Source organism: Gallinula chloropus (genome assembly GCF_964237585.1).
Source record: "Gallinula chloropus genome assembly, chromosome: 2".
Classification (NCBI taxonomy): domain Eukaryota; kingdom Metazoa; phylum Chordata; class Aves; order Gruiformes; family Rallidae; genus Gallinula; species Gallinula chloropus.
The window spans coordinates 35,779,115-35,798,080 of NC_140086.1; the positions used below are offsets into that span (position 1 = coordinate 35,779,115).

The window sequence follows — 18,966 nt, forward strand, 5'->3', positions numbered from 1 at the left end:
CTATATAGACAACTTTTTGCTAATACCTGTATGGAAAGAAATACGGCTGTATTTGCAGTACATTACTGGTGTTCTCAAATTTGCTCTTTTTCATAAATATAAATGAAGAGTAAATCTAGAGTATATATTTGTATAGGAAGGAAACTCAATGAAAATTCTGTAACAAGAGAAATGGCATTGAATGCTATAATGAATGGCAAAATACAGCACTGCTTTTGGTTTTCTGGTAATGGTTGTTCTGGTTTTAGCTTAACGAAGTTTAACATTGAACTCATATTGCATCCAGCAACACGTAGCCTGACTCACTATCACAAGATATGTTGCGGCTAAAAACTTGATGCTCTTTTAAAAATAGATAAATCATTAATTTTAGTAGCATTAAAAATTATTAATTTCAAAATGTGTGAAAGCATAAATAATAAGTAAGGAATGGAGACAAGTACTACCTGTCCATGGGATAGCTTCATCTCTTTTTCTTCAACATTGAAAGTTGGAGAAAAAAATCTGGCCCATTGTAGGGCTTGTTAATATAGTTGTTGTCATATATAGTTAATGTATGCTATTGCATATAAGATTTGCCATTAGTTCACCCAAGCCTTGAAATAAATAGTAATTTTTGTCAATATTTTTAACAGACTAGTGGGGGTTTCTGTCAAGTTTATAAGAGTATCTTCATACTCCTCAAGGAGTAGATACATTTTTGAGGTGAAGATTTTGACGTCTTGTCAGAACAGGACTAAAGATGTCCTTCTGTGATCCCCTCAGCAGGCATTATTGTATTTTGTGCAATACTTAGTACTTTTAGTAACTTATGACTAATGTAGTAGTCATATTTTTTATAGAGAAGTAAAAAAAAATAATAATCCTCAGATGTCTATGTGATTCTGCTGCATTGTTTGATCCTGGTCCAGTAAAGGAAGACATTTGTATAGTGCTTATGGAATTTGATGTTTATTTATGCAAAAGTACAGAAAATCATAGCATGAGACTGACATATTCAAACTACCTGAATCATGTACTTTTATTTTGGTATTCAGGAGTTGAAACAACAATGGCTAGAGAAGTTAAAGTCTTTATTCAAAATTAAGTGTAATATTTGAGGGGAGACCATTAATCTAGGCACAATCTAAATGGAAAATATTTGTACATACCTACTTGCAGAGACATTTGACTATGCTAGCTATCCTAGGCCCATCTCAGTCACCTGATTTACATTGTGACATGAGATATGATTACTTTGATAATGTGCATTTACTCTTTTTTGCATACCCTTTCAGTGTCGTAGGGAAAAAGTCTGGTGACATTTGCAATACTTTTGTCAACAGCGAGAGCTCTATCCACACAGTTGCCAGTTGGATTTACTTACTAGTCAGTCCAGAGATAGACTTGATTTGCTGTTTTCTCCTGATTTATCATTTGGTACTGTTGCTGTATGGTACATTGAAATCAATAGGAAGAAAATACACCAGTTACTTAGAGGGGATTTTCATAACAAACAGAATTACAGAATTCAGTGTTGTGAATGGTATCTCTGGCTGTATTGTCTATTCATAAGTAATCAAAGTATTCTTATTTATGAGGTGATGGAAAAGTGTCCTCTGTGACAGAACCATCAAAACTGCCCGCAGTGATCCCAGAATCCCAGAATCGTAGGGGTTAGAAGGGACCTCCAGAGATCATCAAGTCCAACCCCACTGCCAAAGCAGCTTCCCTAGGACAGACACAGGTAGGCATCCAGACAGGTCTTGAATATCTCCAGAGAAGGAGACTCCACAACCCGCCTGGGACAGTCTAATGATGTATAATGGGGAAGTATATGCTTATGAAGCATTATGTCAAGCTGCAACAATATAGTGTCTTAAAGCATAGGAGAATGCTGCAGTATGGTTCATGTATTTTGGGTAAACCAGAATGTAAAAACATTTTATTCCTCATAGAGAGGTGTCATAACAGAGAGATCTAAAATTATGTGTCTGGATGCAGAACAGTAACTTTCTGAAGTGGCTGTTGTGGTCCAAACTGCTGGATCATACCCTGCCTGCTGTGGTCGCCATCAGCAGACACCCTGGCAGCAGCAAGGACAGGCTAAATTTTATAAGACTTGCCATAAGCACTCTTACAGCTTCCAGGTACTTTTGTCTCAGGGAGCTTCCAAAGCTGCTGTTCTTTGTATGTTTAGGGTGTGCCTAGATTAAGATTTTAATTTGGAGCAGGGTTCTGTTTTGACGCAGAACTTTGGCTCAGCAAAGCAGTCCTAGAGCACCCAGCTGGAATCCTTCCAGACAAAACTAACCTGGAAGGTGTCCTCCAGGACAGTTCCTAATTTCTCCAGTCCCTACTGAGGATGCTCAGGAGATTAGATCAGGCAGGACTTACACTGAAATGACTTCTCAGAAACAGGCAGTGAAGCTTTGGTTTGTTGCCACCACTTGTTTCATCCCACAGACTCTAATGCGGCATGGCTGTATCATCCCTCAGCGCTGCTCGTCCAGTGATATCTTCAGGCTCCCCATGAACCCTTCTAATTTTTTGGGAGCCTGACATCTTTCAGCAAATGTACCACAAATCTCCTAGCTTTTATCTGAACTTCTTGTGTTCAACCTGGCTGCAGAAAGTTCCTTTGGTGATCTTGCTTTAGTATTGAGACAGGCAGTGGAGAGCTCATCTTCTTTTCTGGCAGGCTGGGTTTTCTCCTGCACCTCCCTGTGTTTGTGATGCTCAAGAACAGGATAAAATTAAATTCAGTGCCTTAGAAACATCATCATTTCCCTTGGCTAATATTACAATGCGTCTGGTACTATGAAGTCAGCTGAGGTTGAACAAATTAACCTCCTACGAACATAGAATTAATGTAAAATAATGGGTGTAACAGTAACGTATTTTGTGTCTCTGTGGTTTGACTTCAGAGCCTATGCTGCCCTGACAAGTAAATCTTCTCACTTTAAAAGCTTATAAGCAAACTAGGCTAAAGCAATCCAGCAGAAACTATAGCAGAATGATATAAAGCTGTTTGGGAAACCGTGGCCAGAGAGAAGTCATTGAGAGCTCACTGTTAAAATAGATGGATGGCTACAGCAGCATTCCTCAGTGTCTGTCTTGGGCCTAGCACCAGACCGCATTTTCATTAATCATTTAGATGACGGAACAGAATGTGTTTGCCTATTAAATATGTAGATGACACCATGCTGAGAGGGGCTGCGAGTTCTTTGGAGACAGGATGAGAACTCAAAAAATGGAGATGTGATCTGAATAGGAGCAGGTGTGAGGTATACATTTAGGCAGGAATGATGAACTGCACAAATGTGGGATGGGGAATGTTGGCAGCTCCTTCTAGGCTCTACCTTTCCCTGTGGACCACTCTCAGTACTGCAAATATTAGTGTCACACTGAGTACCCTCAGCCACTGTTGTTTTTCTTGCTCCAGAATTTGTCAGGGCTTGGGCCTGTCAAGGCTCAGGGCTTAGCTGGGCACTGGATTCTTTAATTGGATTTCCTTATGAGGACCTGAGAGCGACCATTGGACAGGGAGCTGGCAACTCAGCCGTGTACACAGAGGCTGCCCCATCAAACAGCTTTAATCCAAAAAGGCACATGCTATAGTTTCCCTTTATGTACATGGAATTATTCTTGCACACGATGTCATGTTTCTCGCCATTGGTTACTGCCATCTGTCATGCTGTTCGTAACAGACTGGTCTCCTGAGTAGGCCCGGAAGCTCCAGGTATTAGCAATTTTGTGTATTCAGTTCATGTGCAATATTTGACCAGGTCTTTGAGAATCAACCAGTTAGATGTTACTTTCTTCTTGGAAGATAATCTAGAGATCCTGAAACTAACATTTATTAAAAATATTGCAGAAAATGCAATTTGTCTGCTGCCAAATGGTGTCCAGGGGAGGGTAGCTTGCAGAAAACAGGAAGTGAAGCTTTGCTTGACTTTACTTTGGATTACTGTGTCCAGTTTGGCGATACTACAGAGAGCGATAATCAAAACCTAGAAAAGAGGATCGTCAGGGAAGGGTTAACTTAACAATAAAGGGGATCTGCGAACAGTCTTCAAATGCATGCAAGCAGAATAAAGGTAATATTTTTTTCCCCTGCTTTCACAGATTGAATTTATATTGCTGTAATCAATGCTGAAGTTGTATGTTCTGTTTCTAATGGCGTGGCTGTTAAAGCCTCAGAGTGGATTTGCTGGAGAGATCCATAACAGCAAGACAGACAAATCTCTCTTGGGAATGATGCAGGTAGAGTGGTACCAAGAAGGGTGGGCTAAGGTGTGCCAAGCCAACCTTGTGGTCCTGAGGTTGCCTTTCTGACAGGCGAGGGTCTGGCCCATCCAGACAGATAATTTGTATGTGTGAAGGGGATATGGAAATGAGCATCCACTCAAACCTGCAGCCCTGTGTGTGAAATTTTGAATGCTGTATAAGTAAATGAAGGTGTTTACAAAAATGGAAAGCTGGATGGCATTTATAAGCAGACTTTCTTCCCTGCCCTCACCGTGCTCTGCTCTGTGTGCTCACTCTTTTAGGTATACTTGGTTTTATTTGTCATGAAGTTTTGTTTATACTTTTACGATGCTATCTGTTCTCTATTTTTTTAGTGTTACTGTTACTACCCCAAGCTTACTACTTTTAGGTTTTATGTGTATGATGTGAGAATTTGAAAAACTGGAATCTGAAGCCAAACTCCTGAAACTATTGTCAGAGACGAAGAGCAACCCTAATTAAAAGTAGTCAGTAGGAAGCCTAATTGTTCGTTATGTCTGAATTTTAGAGCACATATTTAAAACATGGTTCGGCAATATGCCTATTGAAGAAACTCACTCTGTTTATTTTACCTGGTTATGATTTATTTAAAGGCTTTTGTGCATTGTTTTCTATCTTTTAAAAATGGATTTATAATAATAATATTGTATAGCAGGTAAACCTATTTAAGTTTAAAAGTTTGGGAAAAATTGTAGTGGTTGATCTGTGATTTCTTATTTATGTTCAAATGCAGTAGGTGAAAAAAGTAATCAGCATTCAAAGTTCAAATTGTTTAAATAAATATTGTGAATTAAGTGTACATTGACATTGGAAAAATACATAATATTGGAATATAGATCTTCAACATTTAAACCTCTACCTTTAGTTGTGTAGACTGACATGGCTGGATGATTTTTTTTTGGCATATACACAGAATCACTTTTTTAGGTATAGGTCTAGTCTCTTTTGAAGTTTTTTTTTTTTTTTTATCCTAGAGTTACATTTTAACTTTTTATTCTGCTTTGCTTATTGTAGCCTGAGATAGTTAGGTAGAGGTATAATGTGAAATATATGATATATACGGATTTCCATTAACTGTAGATTTGAAGGCTGAACATCAGAATTACAAGACCTTTTTCTTTCATTCAGAACAAGCAACCATTATTATTTTGAGTAATTGTATGTAGTGTTACACAGATGTCCACAGTCTCCTCCTTAATCTAACCTTTGACCTCAACAGGATGTTTTTGTAGGAGAAAGAGTCACTTATGTGAGAAGTATACCTGTCTGATCAAACTGGAATGCCATGGTCTAGGCTGATTAAAAAGAAAATTAATATTGATACAACTATCCACATCCAACAAACTCTAAAGAGTAATTAATGTTAACTGAGAAGTGAAATGGATAAATACGCCAGATGCGGAAAAATTCAGCTGCCTTCACAAAAGTAGAGGGTTTTTTTAGGGAAAAAAAATAAGTCTTTTCTCTGTGAACTTGAGACTGTGAAATGAAGTCATGAAAACAGATTTAAAAATGTGCTGTTGCATTTCTGAGGAGTATGGTACTTCTGGTTAAATGAGTTAGGAATGATAATTTGTGCTGGGTGTCTTCTTTGTTAATGTTCAAGCACTTCACTGTTACTGAGTCTATGGATGTTAAGAATAGCAAAACATTTTCCACCTAGCATGTTTTAGGAAAACTTTGTTGTTCTTCATATGTAAATCATTCATTATTCTTTTTTACTTGTTCAACAACAGTAAATATTTTTGTCCATAAATTTTGCTGAAGCATAGTAATTAAGAATTGTATCCTGTCTTGAAGATACTCTTTGGAGAAATTCAATATTGAGTAGGCCTGTGAAGAGTACTATAAATTTCATCTTCATAGTTGGTGCATATTTAAAACTTACTAATTTAACTTACCCTGGGAAAATAAGGACTCTATGCCATATTTGCAAAGGACCATGTTCATCTGCATGAAAAGTAGCAATCTATAAGTGTCTTTTGAGAAGTTTACATTTTCTGTATGGGTTTGGTTTTTTTTTCCCATCTGGATTATTTTTTTTCTTACAAGTTACCATAATGCTTATCTTAAAGCATGTTTGAAAACTTAGAATTAAAGCGGTGTTCTTTAAAAAAACTTGGCATCCCTTAAAGTTGTTCATTTAGAATTTAATCTTATCTTTAAAGGAATATAATCTTCTCTATGATTTGAAAGAATGAAGATTTTTTTTCTACTTTTTGTTTACTGAAATAATTAATATTTCTCTTTTTACATGTAACTTGATTGAATTAATTTATGTAACAGTGTTGCCACTCATCATTGTAGATTTAATTATTTTAGTTAGGACTCTTTGATAAATGTCCTGGTTTTAGTGTCACATGTAAAAAGCAAGTTGAACATTTTGAAGTTTAAACTGTCGTTTCTTTGCTGCAGCAGAATACAGTACAATCCACAGTCCATCAACACCCATTAAAGATTCAGATTCAGATAGATTGCGTCGTAGTTCAGATGGGAAATCACGTGGCCGTGGCAGAAGAAACAATAATCCTTCACCACCACCAGACTCTGATCTAGAGGTACATTATATTAGATGTCTTTGACCTGTTACAGACTCTATTTTTGTAATTATTTTGTACAGAGAAGTATTATGAATTTTTTTCCCAACACTATTTTTGTAGAAGATACACTTTTTCTTCTATAGAACCTTCTTCATGAAAAATACTTTTCTCAATAATTCTGGGAGTTTCTTTCTCCTATTGTTTCAAAAAGAAAAAAAAAAGCAGTACAAGCTTTTATAAAGTCAAAGAGAGGTTTATGTTTGGACAGGAGACACTTCTAGCACAATAGTGGGTTTTGTTCTCTCCTGTTCACGTTCTTCCCAGTGGCCCATACTTTATGCCGAGAACACATCTCCAATGACAGACCACTGCTAGAAGTGTCCTCACTGCATTACTTTTCCTTTCCAAAAGCGTAGCCCGTTTCTCATCATGGGAAATACAATCTCACCATGATTTAAAATACTTGCATTTGGACACTTTATTTTTCATTAAAATATCATTTTGTATGTGGTCAGAGGACAAATTTAAAACACATATTTTCCATTGACTGTAAGCAAAAGAATTATTTACTGATACCATAAATCCTTACACATGCAGCATCTAAGTTCCTAAATTTCATTGTTCAGGTGCCTAAAATTCATTAAAAGTGAACATAGATTAAGGGGATTTAAGTGCTTAGCAGGAATTTGCTTTATTTTGGCTTTAAGGTAATTTTCAAGCGCAGTTATGTGAACTGTGTTTTGTCAGACTTGTAGAAATACAGAATTCAAACCCCAAAGATTTAATTTTCAGAGGCTTCTCTTAATTTATTTCAGTTTCTATCTCACATCTGGCTTTAAAATAATACATTGTACAATCTCATTTTCTGTGTGTATTTGACAATAACTATAATTCTATTCTAATAGAATAATTTGATATAATAGCAATTGTAGTAAGAAACTAACAGATTGTATTACCCGATTCTGGAAAAAACTTGTTAGTTCTGAAAACAAATGGCAAGGAAACTATGGTTTTAATACATAACCATTTCAATACAATTTTCTCATTTGTGCGCTTACTGATTCAAATTTTAACTTTCCATTTCAAGTATCGGCTTCACAGAGGAACACATTGATTTGATTCTCTTTTTACAGAGAGTATTCATTTGGGATTTGGATGAGACAATCATCATTTTCCATTCCTTGCTTACAGGGTCCTATGCTAACAGATATGGAAGGGTAAGTGTCAAGAAACTGATGGAAGTTTTCAGTAATACTTGCTGGTTTATGGTTGATACACAGAGAAGACCAGAACGTTAGTTGATTTTCTAGAGGCAAACATGAAATATTGGAGTTTCAAGACATAAAAAATCAAAGAGTAAAGCTCTCTCATGTGTCCTTTCTTTGCACTCAGCTGGTTCTTATATTCAGTAAATAATTAAATAACATTAGGAGTGATACTTTGACCACTTGAGGTTTGGTTTGTAGGTACAGAGCGTCTTAAGCTTGTTGTAACAACCAAAATAGGCAAAGGTTTACCTACCCTCATAAAGTCAAGAACTTCCAGGAGTGATTGCTGAAGTAATGTTTTAGTCCTGAGCAGTTGGCAGTGGACTGTGTTCTGTATTAGGAAGGGAAGAAGAAGAATATTTTGGGACACAGGGAGACCAGTCTAAAATTTTTTACCTTAACATTTTTTTTATCGTACATGTTGACTGATGGTTTTTGAAAGTCTGCTTATGAGTCAAATCTTTCTATTATGCACAGTCTATAAATCATAACTGACCTGATGAATATGTGTACAGACTGTGGGTTTCCTCAGTAATCTCAGAAGAGAAACATGGTCTTAGGTGAATAAGAACAGTTTATGAATGGAATGCACTTGTGAGATCAAGCTTTGTTTTTCCAGAATTACATTTGAAAGCTAACGTCTCAGCTTGGGCTAAAACTTGTTAGGCCATTTCATGTTCACCTCATGTGAGGTATAACTAGACTGTGATTTTTCTTTTGGTAACTTTAACAAGTTCTACATATAAAGAACAACTAGATAGTTTTATCTGGCTTCATGTAGTCACTGTCTTCTCATAAAGCTTTTATATGTCACTGAAAGGTTTTACCCTACACCCAGCAAAAGGCAAAAGGGGCAAAGCTACACTGATACAGTCCATGCTTGGGTCAGGTTTTGAATTGCTCCCAATAGCTCTTTTCATTATAAAAATCTAAACCAGTACTGCTTTCCAACCTTTTTTGCATGTTCAGGTACAGTGTATTTCCAGAAGCCTTTGCTGAAACGGCATCTTACCTGTTTGAAGAATATAATTATTATTTTTTTCATAGTGTGTCAGTAAAGCAAGTTAATTCAGCTGCTTTGTTTTCTTAGGTGTTATTAATTTATATTCAAGGAGTAAAAAGACACCAGAACTTTAAATGTTTCAGCTATTATTGTATGGATGTATATAGACAACAGATTTATAGTGTTAAACACTTACCAAAAGCTATTTTCATTTTCTCAGACCAAACCAGCTTTTGCATGGCACCCCAAAAGCACCAAATCTATAAGAGTTCAGTTCAGAATGAGAAAAACAAATCCCAGTATTCACAAAAAAAGTCGGTGCCAGCAGAATCTCAGCACATGCTTTGAGCAGCAGAGCAGTGCTGGAAAAGCCTAATTAGTCATTGCCCTAGAAGAACTTGTGCAAGCATATTTTTTCCATTTTGTTACTAGTTCCCAATAGTGGTTTCATTAATTGGGGCCTGAACATAAACACCTTTCTTGCTGGCTGCTGGAGGTTGAGGAAGGTGGTTAGTATTCAGCTGCAAAGAGATATAAATGCATATGTTCCAAGGAGATGGCTGACTCCTGACTGCAGCTCCCTCACTGTTGGCACTGTTTGCTTGAGATGTAGGTTTTGCCCAGCTGGCTCTGGTTGCATGGCATGTACTTCTGCATTGCTAAACAACAACCAACCGTTGATATTAAGAGGCATGACGGATGGCATTAGCACTTATGCTGTGGATAAACGTTAGGCCTTTTTGGTGAGTAGCAGCAATGTGCATGTCCTTGCCTCCCAGATGCACTCAAGAAAGTGTGCCATTCTTGCTTTGTTTTCGTAGTTTTATTCATGTCACAATTTTTTCTTGGGTAATTGACAGCTTCAGAAAACAGTTAGCAATTTTCATAGACATTGGAGGAAGACAGTATCAAGCGTTGAAAGCAAACATGCTAAAACATATACCTGCCACATGAGAATTTTAGGCTTTATTTGCAGCAGTGGGAGGTGCATATTTTTAAAGAGTATTTTGTAATGATTTCTGGCCTTAAAATCAGAAATCTGGATCATAAATCAATCTGGAAAAAAAATGTTGAGGGCAGTTTTTATTCTTTTCACTCCCATTCTGCTTTTTGTGCTATCTAACATCACATTCTCATATGTTTCTGCACTGTGGTGAGGGCTAGAAAAGCCCTTTAAGAAAACTAAATCTAAGCTGCTTATTAAAATACAAAAACTGGATCTCCAAACAAACAAAAATATCCTAATTAAGTAATAGAGGATTTGGCAACTTGGCATTCAGCTTTTTTCATAATGCCTGAGTGAGTTTCATGGTGAATGACTATGAATGATGAGCAGCCCTGCTGCTGAAGGGATTGATTTTCTTTTCCTTATTCTCTACCTCATTCCTCATAACTTCTTGCTTGTGCCACCCTTTTCTGTATATTCTTACTTTCTCATAGGTTTTTATCACCTGCTCTCCTTTTGCTGCTATTGTGTTCTGCTTTCTCCCTGCTTTTGTCCTTCAGCTCTGTTGGAAGAAAATAATACCTTTGCTTTTCAGTTTGTACAGTCATGGTATAAAATGCTATGTTTTTATTTAAGGGTGATTTGAACTCTGTGAATTTCATAGAAATATATGACACTAGTTTAGCAATATTATTTGTCCTTCCAGAAGAGATGAAAAAGAAACAAAAAGAAATATTTCCCTTTGCTTTTGAAATATATTTTTTTCAGTATGTGCAGAGATCTATTGATCAAATATCTAGTTATCAGTTTGCTTTAACTGACATTAGGGCATCTAGCACCTTAAAACTTAGGTTTTGAGCCATATGTCAACTGATTCAGTTTTGGAATTTGGAAAAAGCTGGAGCTTTTCTTTAGTATCTTGGAACAGGTGAAGATACATTTCAGTATTGGCACTGGAATACTGTGGTCTTTACGTACATTTCCATTCACCGTGAAAGCATTTATATTCAGAGGCTTTAAAGGAATTTTCCTTTAAATTATAAGCTATTTTAATGTGGTCTAATATATTTTAGAGATTGAGAAAAACAAAGCCTGGTTTCACTTAACCCTTCATTTGTGACCTGTAGGCTTAAGTGGAAAATAAGCCTTGTACCCAAAGTGAACTTTCCTGTTTTTCAGCTTCTTGTTTCTCCACAAAACAAAGAAATCAAGTGGGTAGATTTTAGAAATGACATACAGACAATGTTTTGGCTCCAATACCAATATTCAAAACAAGAGGCCTGCTTAAGCAGTTTGACATTGGTATTTCTTTTCTTTAGCTAAACTGTACCTCCCTCAGAGATTCGTACCTGGTTTTGACCATACCTGAAAAGACACTTGAACTGAACCTGCAAATCCAATCAACAAGAAGAGATTGTTAGCTTTCCTCTTCATTGTGTGGCACCTCACAATAATTAGTTAGCAATTAGTGGCTTAGAACTGCAAAAGAAGCTTTGGTATGGGATTTATTTTTTTTAAAAAAAAAAACCTTATTGTCTTTTTTTTTAAGTTTTCAGCCCCCACTGTAATGTCTGACATCAGAGTTTAATCTACTCCATGCCTTAAACCAAGGCTCTTGTGTTGTTTTACTAGAGCAGTTGCAGTACTGTGACTATGCAGATATTAAAAACCCTAATGCAGATAAGGCTTTTGCTTCTGTTATATTTGTGGGTATCCAGAGCTGCAGCTTAACATGGTTTTTACGTTAAGTGGAACTTTCTATAGAAAAAAATTGTGTTTAATCAAGGAATTAAGTTTTCTTTGAAAAGCCACCTGTTTTGTTTCTTCTCTTAGTTTTTATGGTATTTAATCTGACATTTTCAGTAGGTGACAATGATTTTCTTGTTTGTTTTTCTCCTAATTAAATTAACCTAATAATTGGCATTATTTTAATACTACATTAGAGAAATCCCCATTCTATTTTGTATTCCCTTTAAAAATGGTTCACAGAAAGCTTTGCAAAAAGCCATTTTTTCAGACTCAGAAGTGTGATGAAAGTTTAATTCAAAGGTGTACATTGAAACTTGAAATATATATTCAGATACATTTGCTTAAAATTAACTGTATGGGTTCATAAGCAATATCATACGCTCCCTGTCCATTTATTTTGCTTTTCAAAATAATGTTTTTATTTATAAATTGAAGCTCTGCATAAGATTTGATCTACACCATTATGTTAGCAGTTGATAATTAAAATGTAGCTAAGCACTAGGCACCAAGTTAAGCAGCAATGTCAAAGGGAAAAGTAGCCTCAGGCCTAGGTAAAGAGAAAATGTCACCTGCTTTCCAGGAAGACATGGGTCTACAAATAGAGTAGTATTAAAACAGAGAGATAGAATAGTTTTGATCATATTTTAAAGTCTTTCTGTTTGAATAAAGAAGGAAAATATGAAATAATCTTTTCTTTTTTGGCAGTGCCAGTTTAAATAGAAGGCTTATTTTTAAGGGCTAAGTTCATCAAAATAGCATGATGCAATTTTTCTTTCCCATTTATAAGGGTTATTTTTTTTGATACTAGAAAACTTATTTACTCTTCTCATATGTGAGTTCAAGAATAAATGTTTTGTATGTCCTATGTAGCTTTGTTTGTACATGTTTCTTCTGAAAAGCTTTTTCTTGTTAGTTTTGCTTTGGCATTTCCAGAAGGCAAACAGGCTGCCAAATCACCATTCTTTTCCAAATCCTTGCTAGTAACACATACTGCCTTTTAACCAGTAGTTACAGAAAAGTGTTTAAAAGTTCAGAGATCATGTTGAAACACCTATTAATTTGATTGAGAGCTGGAAAAAGAAACTAGGTGCTGCATCTCTTGGTTTTTAACTTTGAGTTGTCATCAGGTTTAGAATATTATATCATTTAATACTATATTAAGTAAAATATGGGTCGTCACTCCTGCAGTTCTATTTAAAATATAATTCCTAACAAACTAACATAGTTAATAGGGGGTGTCATGAGATAATATAACATGTTCTTTCAAACTCATGCTTCTGTGCACTTGGATATACTTGGCATTATAAATGAGAAACTCTATATCAAATGTATATGTTAGGCTTTCTTTTCGATTTTTCAGATTGAAAATATATAAAACACACACACACAAAATCAGAACAAGACAAACATCTGTAATGCATTTGGTAACCGCAATGCTGAACATGCTTTTTGAGTTTATTAGCTCAGTAAAGAATAAGTTGTTATGGTAATTTCTGTAGAGAAGTTAAAGTGTGTTATGTATTAATAACAAACAATAGATTTGTTCACTCTTCATGGGTGGGCCAAACTAAAAACATAATTAAAGCATGGTTTTGTGGAGAATCAAGGAGTGGTTTTAAATATAATTGCTATTTGCAAGTAAAACAATAATGGTGATTTGCTTTAAAGTCACTAGGTATTTCCAGGAGCAAATCCTTTCACTTGTGACCAGTGAAAATTTGAGTTACAATAGTGTTATCATTCCCCTGGTTGATCATAAAACTGGTAAACGGTTGTAAAATTTGGAGAAGGTTTAGGTGAAATGGATTTGCCCCTTCTCTGTGTGTGTGTGTGTGTGTGTGTGTGTAGGTGGGTGGGTGGGTGTGGGTGTTAAAGAACTCATGCCATGGATGCACAAGGGTGATCAAGAGGGTCCACTACAGAATCATTTGAATTAAAAGTCATGGTATTGAGTGTTACTGCTTAGTGTTATACTACAGGATCAGAGAATTACTGAAGTTAAACCGAAGCAGTAGGCATTGCATTCAATGAATCAAATAATTTCTCTTGAAAAGTGGTTCATCATCCAGTTTGTATTCTGGTGTGTATATAGGCACGGTATTGATGGTGTACTCATTTCTTCTTTAAGGATCCACCCACTTCTGTGTCTCTTGGACTCCGAATGGAAGAGATGATTTTCAATTTGGCGGACACGCATCTATTCTTTAACGATTTAGAAGTAAGTGTTCATTCCTTCAAAACATAGTGGTGATTTAATATTTGTCTGGTTTTGTGTGGTGATAGATGGTTTGACATTTTTTTTGGTTTGCAATTTTCCTATGGAAGCATTTAGAAAAATATCTGTATTACATAATCATTCGGATATATAATAATATCTACACTAAACATCTGCACTGGCCTTCAAAGGTTACAGTAGTTGAAATGGTAGAGTTTTGTCCTCACAGGTCTTAGTATTCACAACCACAGCAGACGAGCTTTAGAGGTGGGTACTCCAAAAATGTCTATAAACATTAGATTTCAATAGTCTGCACAGGCCATTAAATATTAAACTTCAGCTTCTATAAACAGTTAATGGCTGGGTACAGATTTCTCACTGCCATCCCACTGTGGACAAGTATTACCTTAAACCTGAGGGAAATTATTAATGTTGTATATGCTGTCCGTCTCAGTAGCCTATTCCTGGAGGTCCTCTGCCTTCCCTGGTGTCAGGTACGATTTGTTATGTGCTAGGTTTTCTCTGCTTCTCCCCTGTGGCATGCACTGAGGAGCTGGTGGTGTATGCCAAGGGCTTTTTCAGCCTACATAGGCTATGGTTTGGCGACGCTTGTGAGATCATTCTAAAACTATCCGAACTGCTGAAAGAGACTGTCACCATAATGCCTGGCTGTTTCATCTTAAAAGGCAAAAAAGCAATTTCTGATCATATTTTAATAACATGAAAACATGAAAACAGTCAGATTTCTTTCCCATCGTAATGAAGACAGCTGTTTATTTAAAATCCAACTGTTAAGCAAGCTTGTGGTGGGGCTGCCAACACACATTAATCATCAAGTTGTTGTTTTGCTAGATTTTAGAATAGTGTGTTATTCCAGACAGGCAAAAGAATCTAAAAGATTCAAATGCAACTTTTGCTGATCAAAGTTAATTGGCAGCAATTGGCCTTTAAATATTTCCTGATGTTTCCCTTTTCGAAATCAAGCAAAATACACCTTATTTAATAGATGAGCCAAAATCATTTGAAAAATGCCAGTGTGTGATAGACCTCAAATGTGGTTTGTCCAACATCTGTCCTGTATTTTGATTTCTTTTCATCTAAAAAGAAACCACTCACAGATGATTTGGCATCTTAGAATGTAATGAAATTATTTAAATGTGCTTTATTTTTTCTTCCATTCCTTAGTGGAGCTTTTTTTTTATACTTACAATAAAATCAATTATTTCTTTAAATTTTGAAGTAGTGTTTTCTTCCATTTAGGTAGCTATATGTAAATATATTTTCTTGGATATAAGAAACGTTATTAGTGTTGCATATATAGTGATTTTTTGGATTTGTAGAAAAGTATAACAATGATAGTTATTTTCCAAATCTGTTTCTGATTTCTGGCAATATTTCCTTTTATCCAGAGCAGAAAGAGAAACTACTACTGTATCTTAACAGCATATTTGATAAAATTCAGTGAGTTTTCATTTCCTCTGGATAGCCAGATACTTAGTACACTTGTAGCTACTTCTTCATACGTAAGGAAGAAATTCTTCCCTGTGAGGTTGGTTGTGCCCTGGTACAGGTTGCTCAGAGAAGCTGTGGCTGTCCCCTCCCTGGCAGTGTTGAAGGCCAGGTTGGATGGGCCTTTGGGCAACCTGGTCTATTGGAGGATGTCCCTGCCCATGGCAGGGGGTTGGACCTAGATGATCTTTGAAGTGTCTTCCAACCCAAATTATCCTAGTATTCTATGATTATGATTTTTGAGGGACATGAACTTCAATCTGAAAGATCATGGCCTGTCCAAGTGGGAGAGAAGCATATTCAACAATGCTAGGGCAGTGTTTTTGTGCTTGTGGTTTGCCACAGAAAAGTCTTCAGAGGTATATACAGGAAAGGGGTGTATGAGAGCCTCTACTTTGTGGGAAGTAGCGCATAAGGACTAGACCTGACCACAGACTAAGGCTTTCAGCTCACCAGAGATTTCAGGTTTTCTGAAGCGTGTTGCAGACACGTGGTGTTTTTGAAGGAGTGTGTCCTCCTGAAGTTTCAGTTTGTCATTTGTGTGAGCATCACATAATTAACAGGGCCTGCCTGATTTCAAAGGCCTGGGACCTTGGGACAGATTCCTCCCATCCATCTCAGAAACTCGAAGTCCTTGCTTGGTGGTTTGGAAGTTAAGGCTCCCCTATGGCTTGACAGGCTTCCATGAAAACTGCAGGCAATTTGGCTTGGCTGTGCCTCAGGCCCAAAGCATCTGTTCTTGCTGATGAAGGACTGAGTCTGGAAGATCTAGTGGTGACCCTGCTCAGGCCTAAGCTTTCCAATTTATTTGCATAAGCATTTCAGCTGTTAGGAATTGAGAAGTTTGTAGGCAGCGTTGCCAGTGAGGCACAGAGCTTGGGCATCCTTTCCCAGAAATAGTATGAAGGCAAGCAAAGCTGGATTTGGAACATGTCTAACCCACAGTGTAGACATGTCTTTGGGTCTATGCATAATTCAAAGTGGGAACCTGAAAGCTGATGCTCTCCGGCTCACCCAGGCTCAGAGGGAACCCTTCCTGGCATATAGAGAGGCTGGGTTTACAGGCAGGCAATCATCTGTCATAACTTTGGCCTATGATGCACATTTTTCCAGATACCACAAGTTAATGTTTTTTAATAAAAATCTTCTTTTCATCTGACGTGTTCCAGAAAGCTCTAATCAGAACAGCTCTCTTGTTATCCAAGTTAGGGGGAAAGTATTTTCTCTTCTTATAAACTGCTTATAAGATGGATTTAACATTTTGAATGCAAAGGGCAGAGTTGCAGCAGTGATTTCTGAAGCACTGCCTGGTTTGTGTATGACCCAACTGACTTTTCAAAGTACAACCTAGAGATTTATTTTATGTTATTAGCTTACATTGTAAACTTCAGCACTCATTTTTTAGTCTGTATAAAGTGAATCAATGCCAATGTGTATCAGTTGCAAACTAGTTTACACATCCTAATTTAGTAGGGGACACAGCCAGGTAAGTGAATCATACAATTTCCTATATGTTGCTCTTTAAGTAATAGTAATGATAATTAATAATAATAATAGTATTTTTAATTGGCATTTTTTGAAGTCAGTGAAAAAATCAGATCTCTCAGACTATCTCTGAAGTTAGTATCCTGTTTAGAAATGGCTAAGCTTCATTTAGATTTACAATTATTTACTGCATCCTCAGTTTGTACTAGTTCTTAGTTTATTGCTTTGAGAAAAATTAAGAGATGGCTTATTTTCTTCACTTGGCACAGATTTATTTGGACTAATTAATTCCAAATTAATGTGATAGCAAATAATTTCAGATCTTGGATAAATATTTCTTAACAACATGCTAAAAGGACTATGACAAGTTTTTTAACATACTGAAAGTGGAAAAAATATTTACTAATGCATATTTTGATCTAAACACTGTCATTAAACGTTTTCTGGCATTAATAGTAATTTGATAAGGAAATTATAAAAGAATACTAGGCCAAACAGTAGAAACTAATGTAATGCTCTCAAAATTTAGATTCCAAAATCTGCATTTGGGCTTCAAAGTATTGGAAATTCAGGTTTTCCGTATTGAAAATTTTCATTTAAGTATCTCATCCTCTGTTCTATAGTAGAATTTTAATTGCATGCAGGAGGCAATAACTGCATTGATGTAGTGCTCTCAAGAGAACCAGAGTTATCTCATCAAAAGAGAATGTGTGATTTTACATGCTGTCGTGGTTTAACCCGGCAGGCAGCTAAAACAACCACACAGCCATTTGCTCACCAACCCCCCGGTGGGACTGGGGAGAGGATTGGAAAGGAAAAAAAAAAAGAAAAAGAAAAAAGGTAAAACTTGTGAGTTGAGATAAAGACAGTTTATTAGGACAAAAAAAGCTAATAACAACAACAGGAAGAACAATTACAACAGTGATAATGTACAAAACAAGTGACGCATAGCACACAATTGCTCACCACCTGAAGCTGTTTTTGAGCCAAACTGCCTTCCAGCCAACCCTCAGTTATACAGAGAGTGTGACGTCATATGGCATGGAATATCCCTTCGGCCAGTTTGAGTCAGCTGCCCGGGCTGTGTCCCCTCCTAGCTTCCTGGGTACCCCCTGCCTTCTTGTTGGCAGGGCAGTGTGAAAAGATGAAACGTCCTTAACTGCTTGGCAACAACTAAAAACATCAGTGTGTTATCGACATGATGCTCATCCTAAATCCAAAACACAGCACCATACCCGCTGCTAGAAAGAAAATTAACTCTACGCCAGCCAAAAGCAGGACACATGCTGTGATCATGTTGTGTTAGCGATAATAAGGTATTAGATTTCAATGGTGTATATGGGGCTATTACACATATTAGGTATTTTAGGATGCGTGCTCCAGTGTTTTAGGGAAATTAGCAACTTGATGATAGGACTGAAATATGACAACCAGCTATCTGTACCTCTGAAGATTTTATGTATTTATGCATTTACATATTTATACTGAAACTGAAAATGTCACTTGCGAAGTTTCACTTTTAATCTTACCTGGTTTTATGAATAAGATTTTTGGGGCTTTTTTGGTGTGTGTTGAATTCTATAGAAGTAAATAAAATCAAATTAATTTGTAGGGGTTCTGGGGGGGCAGTGTTGGGTTGGGGTTTTTTTACAACTTTCTATTATTTTTTGTTCATTTCAGGTTTTTGGTTTGGGCTTTTTTGGGTAGGTTCAAAATCAAGTTCTATGTATTATGGTGCTATAAAAAATAATTTTGACACCTCTGAGGAATGCAGTAATGCATATGGGTACAGTAAAGATGATTAGCATTCATTTTACTGCCATTAGTGAAGGATATATAGTGCACACTCATGGCTTTACTATTCACTTTTCTTTGTGGAGTCCCTGTATGGGAGTGATTGTAATGAACAGCAGTGTTTTTCAGCTACTGATACCTTGATAAAAGATGAGGAAATGTTATCAGGTTTTTCTGTAAAGCAGTGA

At 36.5% G+C, this 18,966-nt stretch overlaps 1 protein-coding gene across 7 annotated transcripts in view; it reads left to right on the forward strand.

Moving 5' to 3' along the window:
• EYA1 (EYA transcriptional coactivator and phosphatase 1) overlaps positions 1–18,966 on the forward strand; it is a gene marked incomplete at its 5' end in the record, with an annotated part of 155,305 nt that overhangs the window by 103,712 nt on the left and 32,627 nt on the right. For 3 of the 7 annotated variants that reach the window (XM_084280433.1, XM_084280435.1, XM_084280437.1), the window contains 3 exons: positions 6,688–6,827; positions 7,943–8,026; positions 13,904–13,993. In XM_084280433.1, coding sequence (XP_084136559.1) covers positions 6,688–6,827; positions 7,943–8,026; positions 13,904–13,993 — 314 coding nt within the window. Of the gene's footprint in view, positions 1–6,684; positions 6,828–7,942; positions 8,027–13,903; positions 13,994–18,966 lie in introns of all 7 variants that reach the window. The other 4 variants (XM_084280434.1, XM_084280436.1, XM_084280438.1 and 1 more) reach the window with 2 other exon arrangements.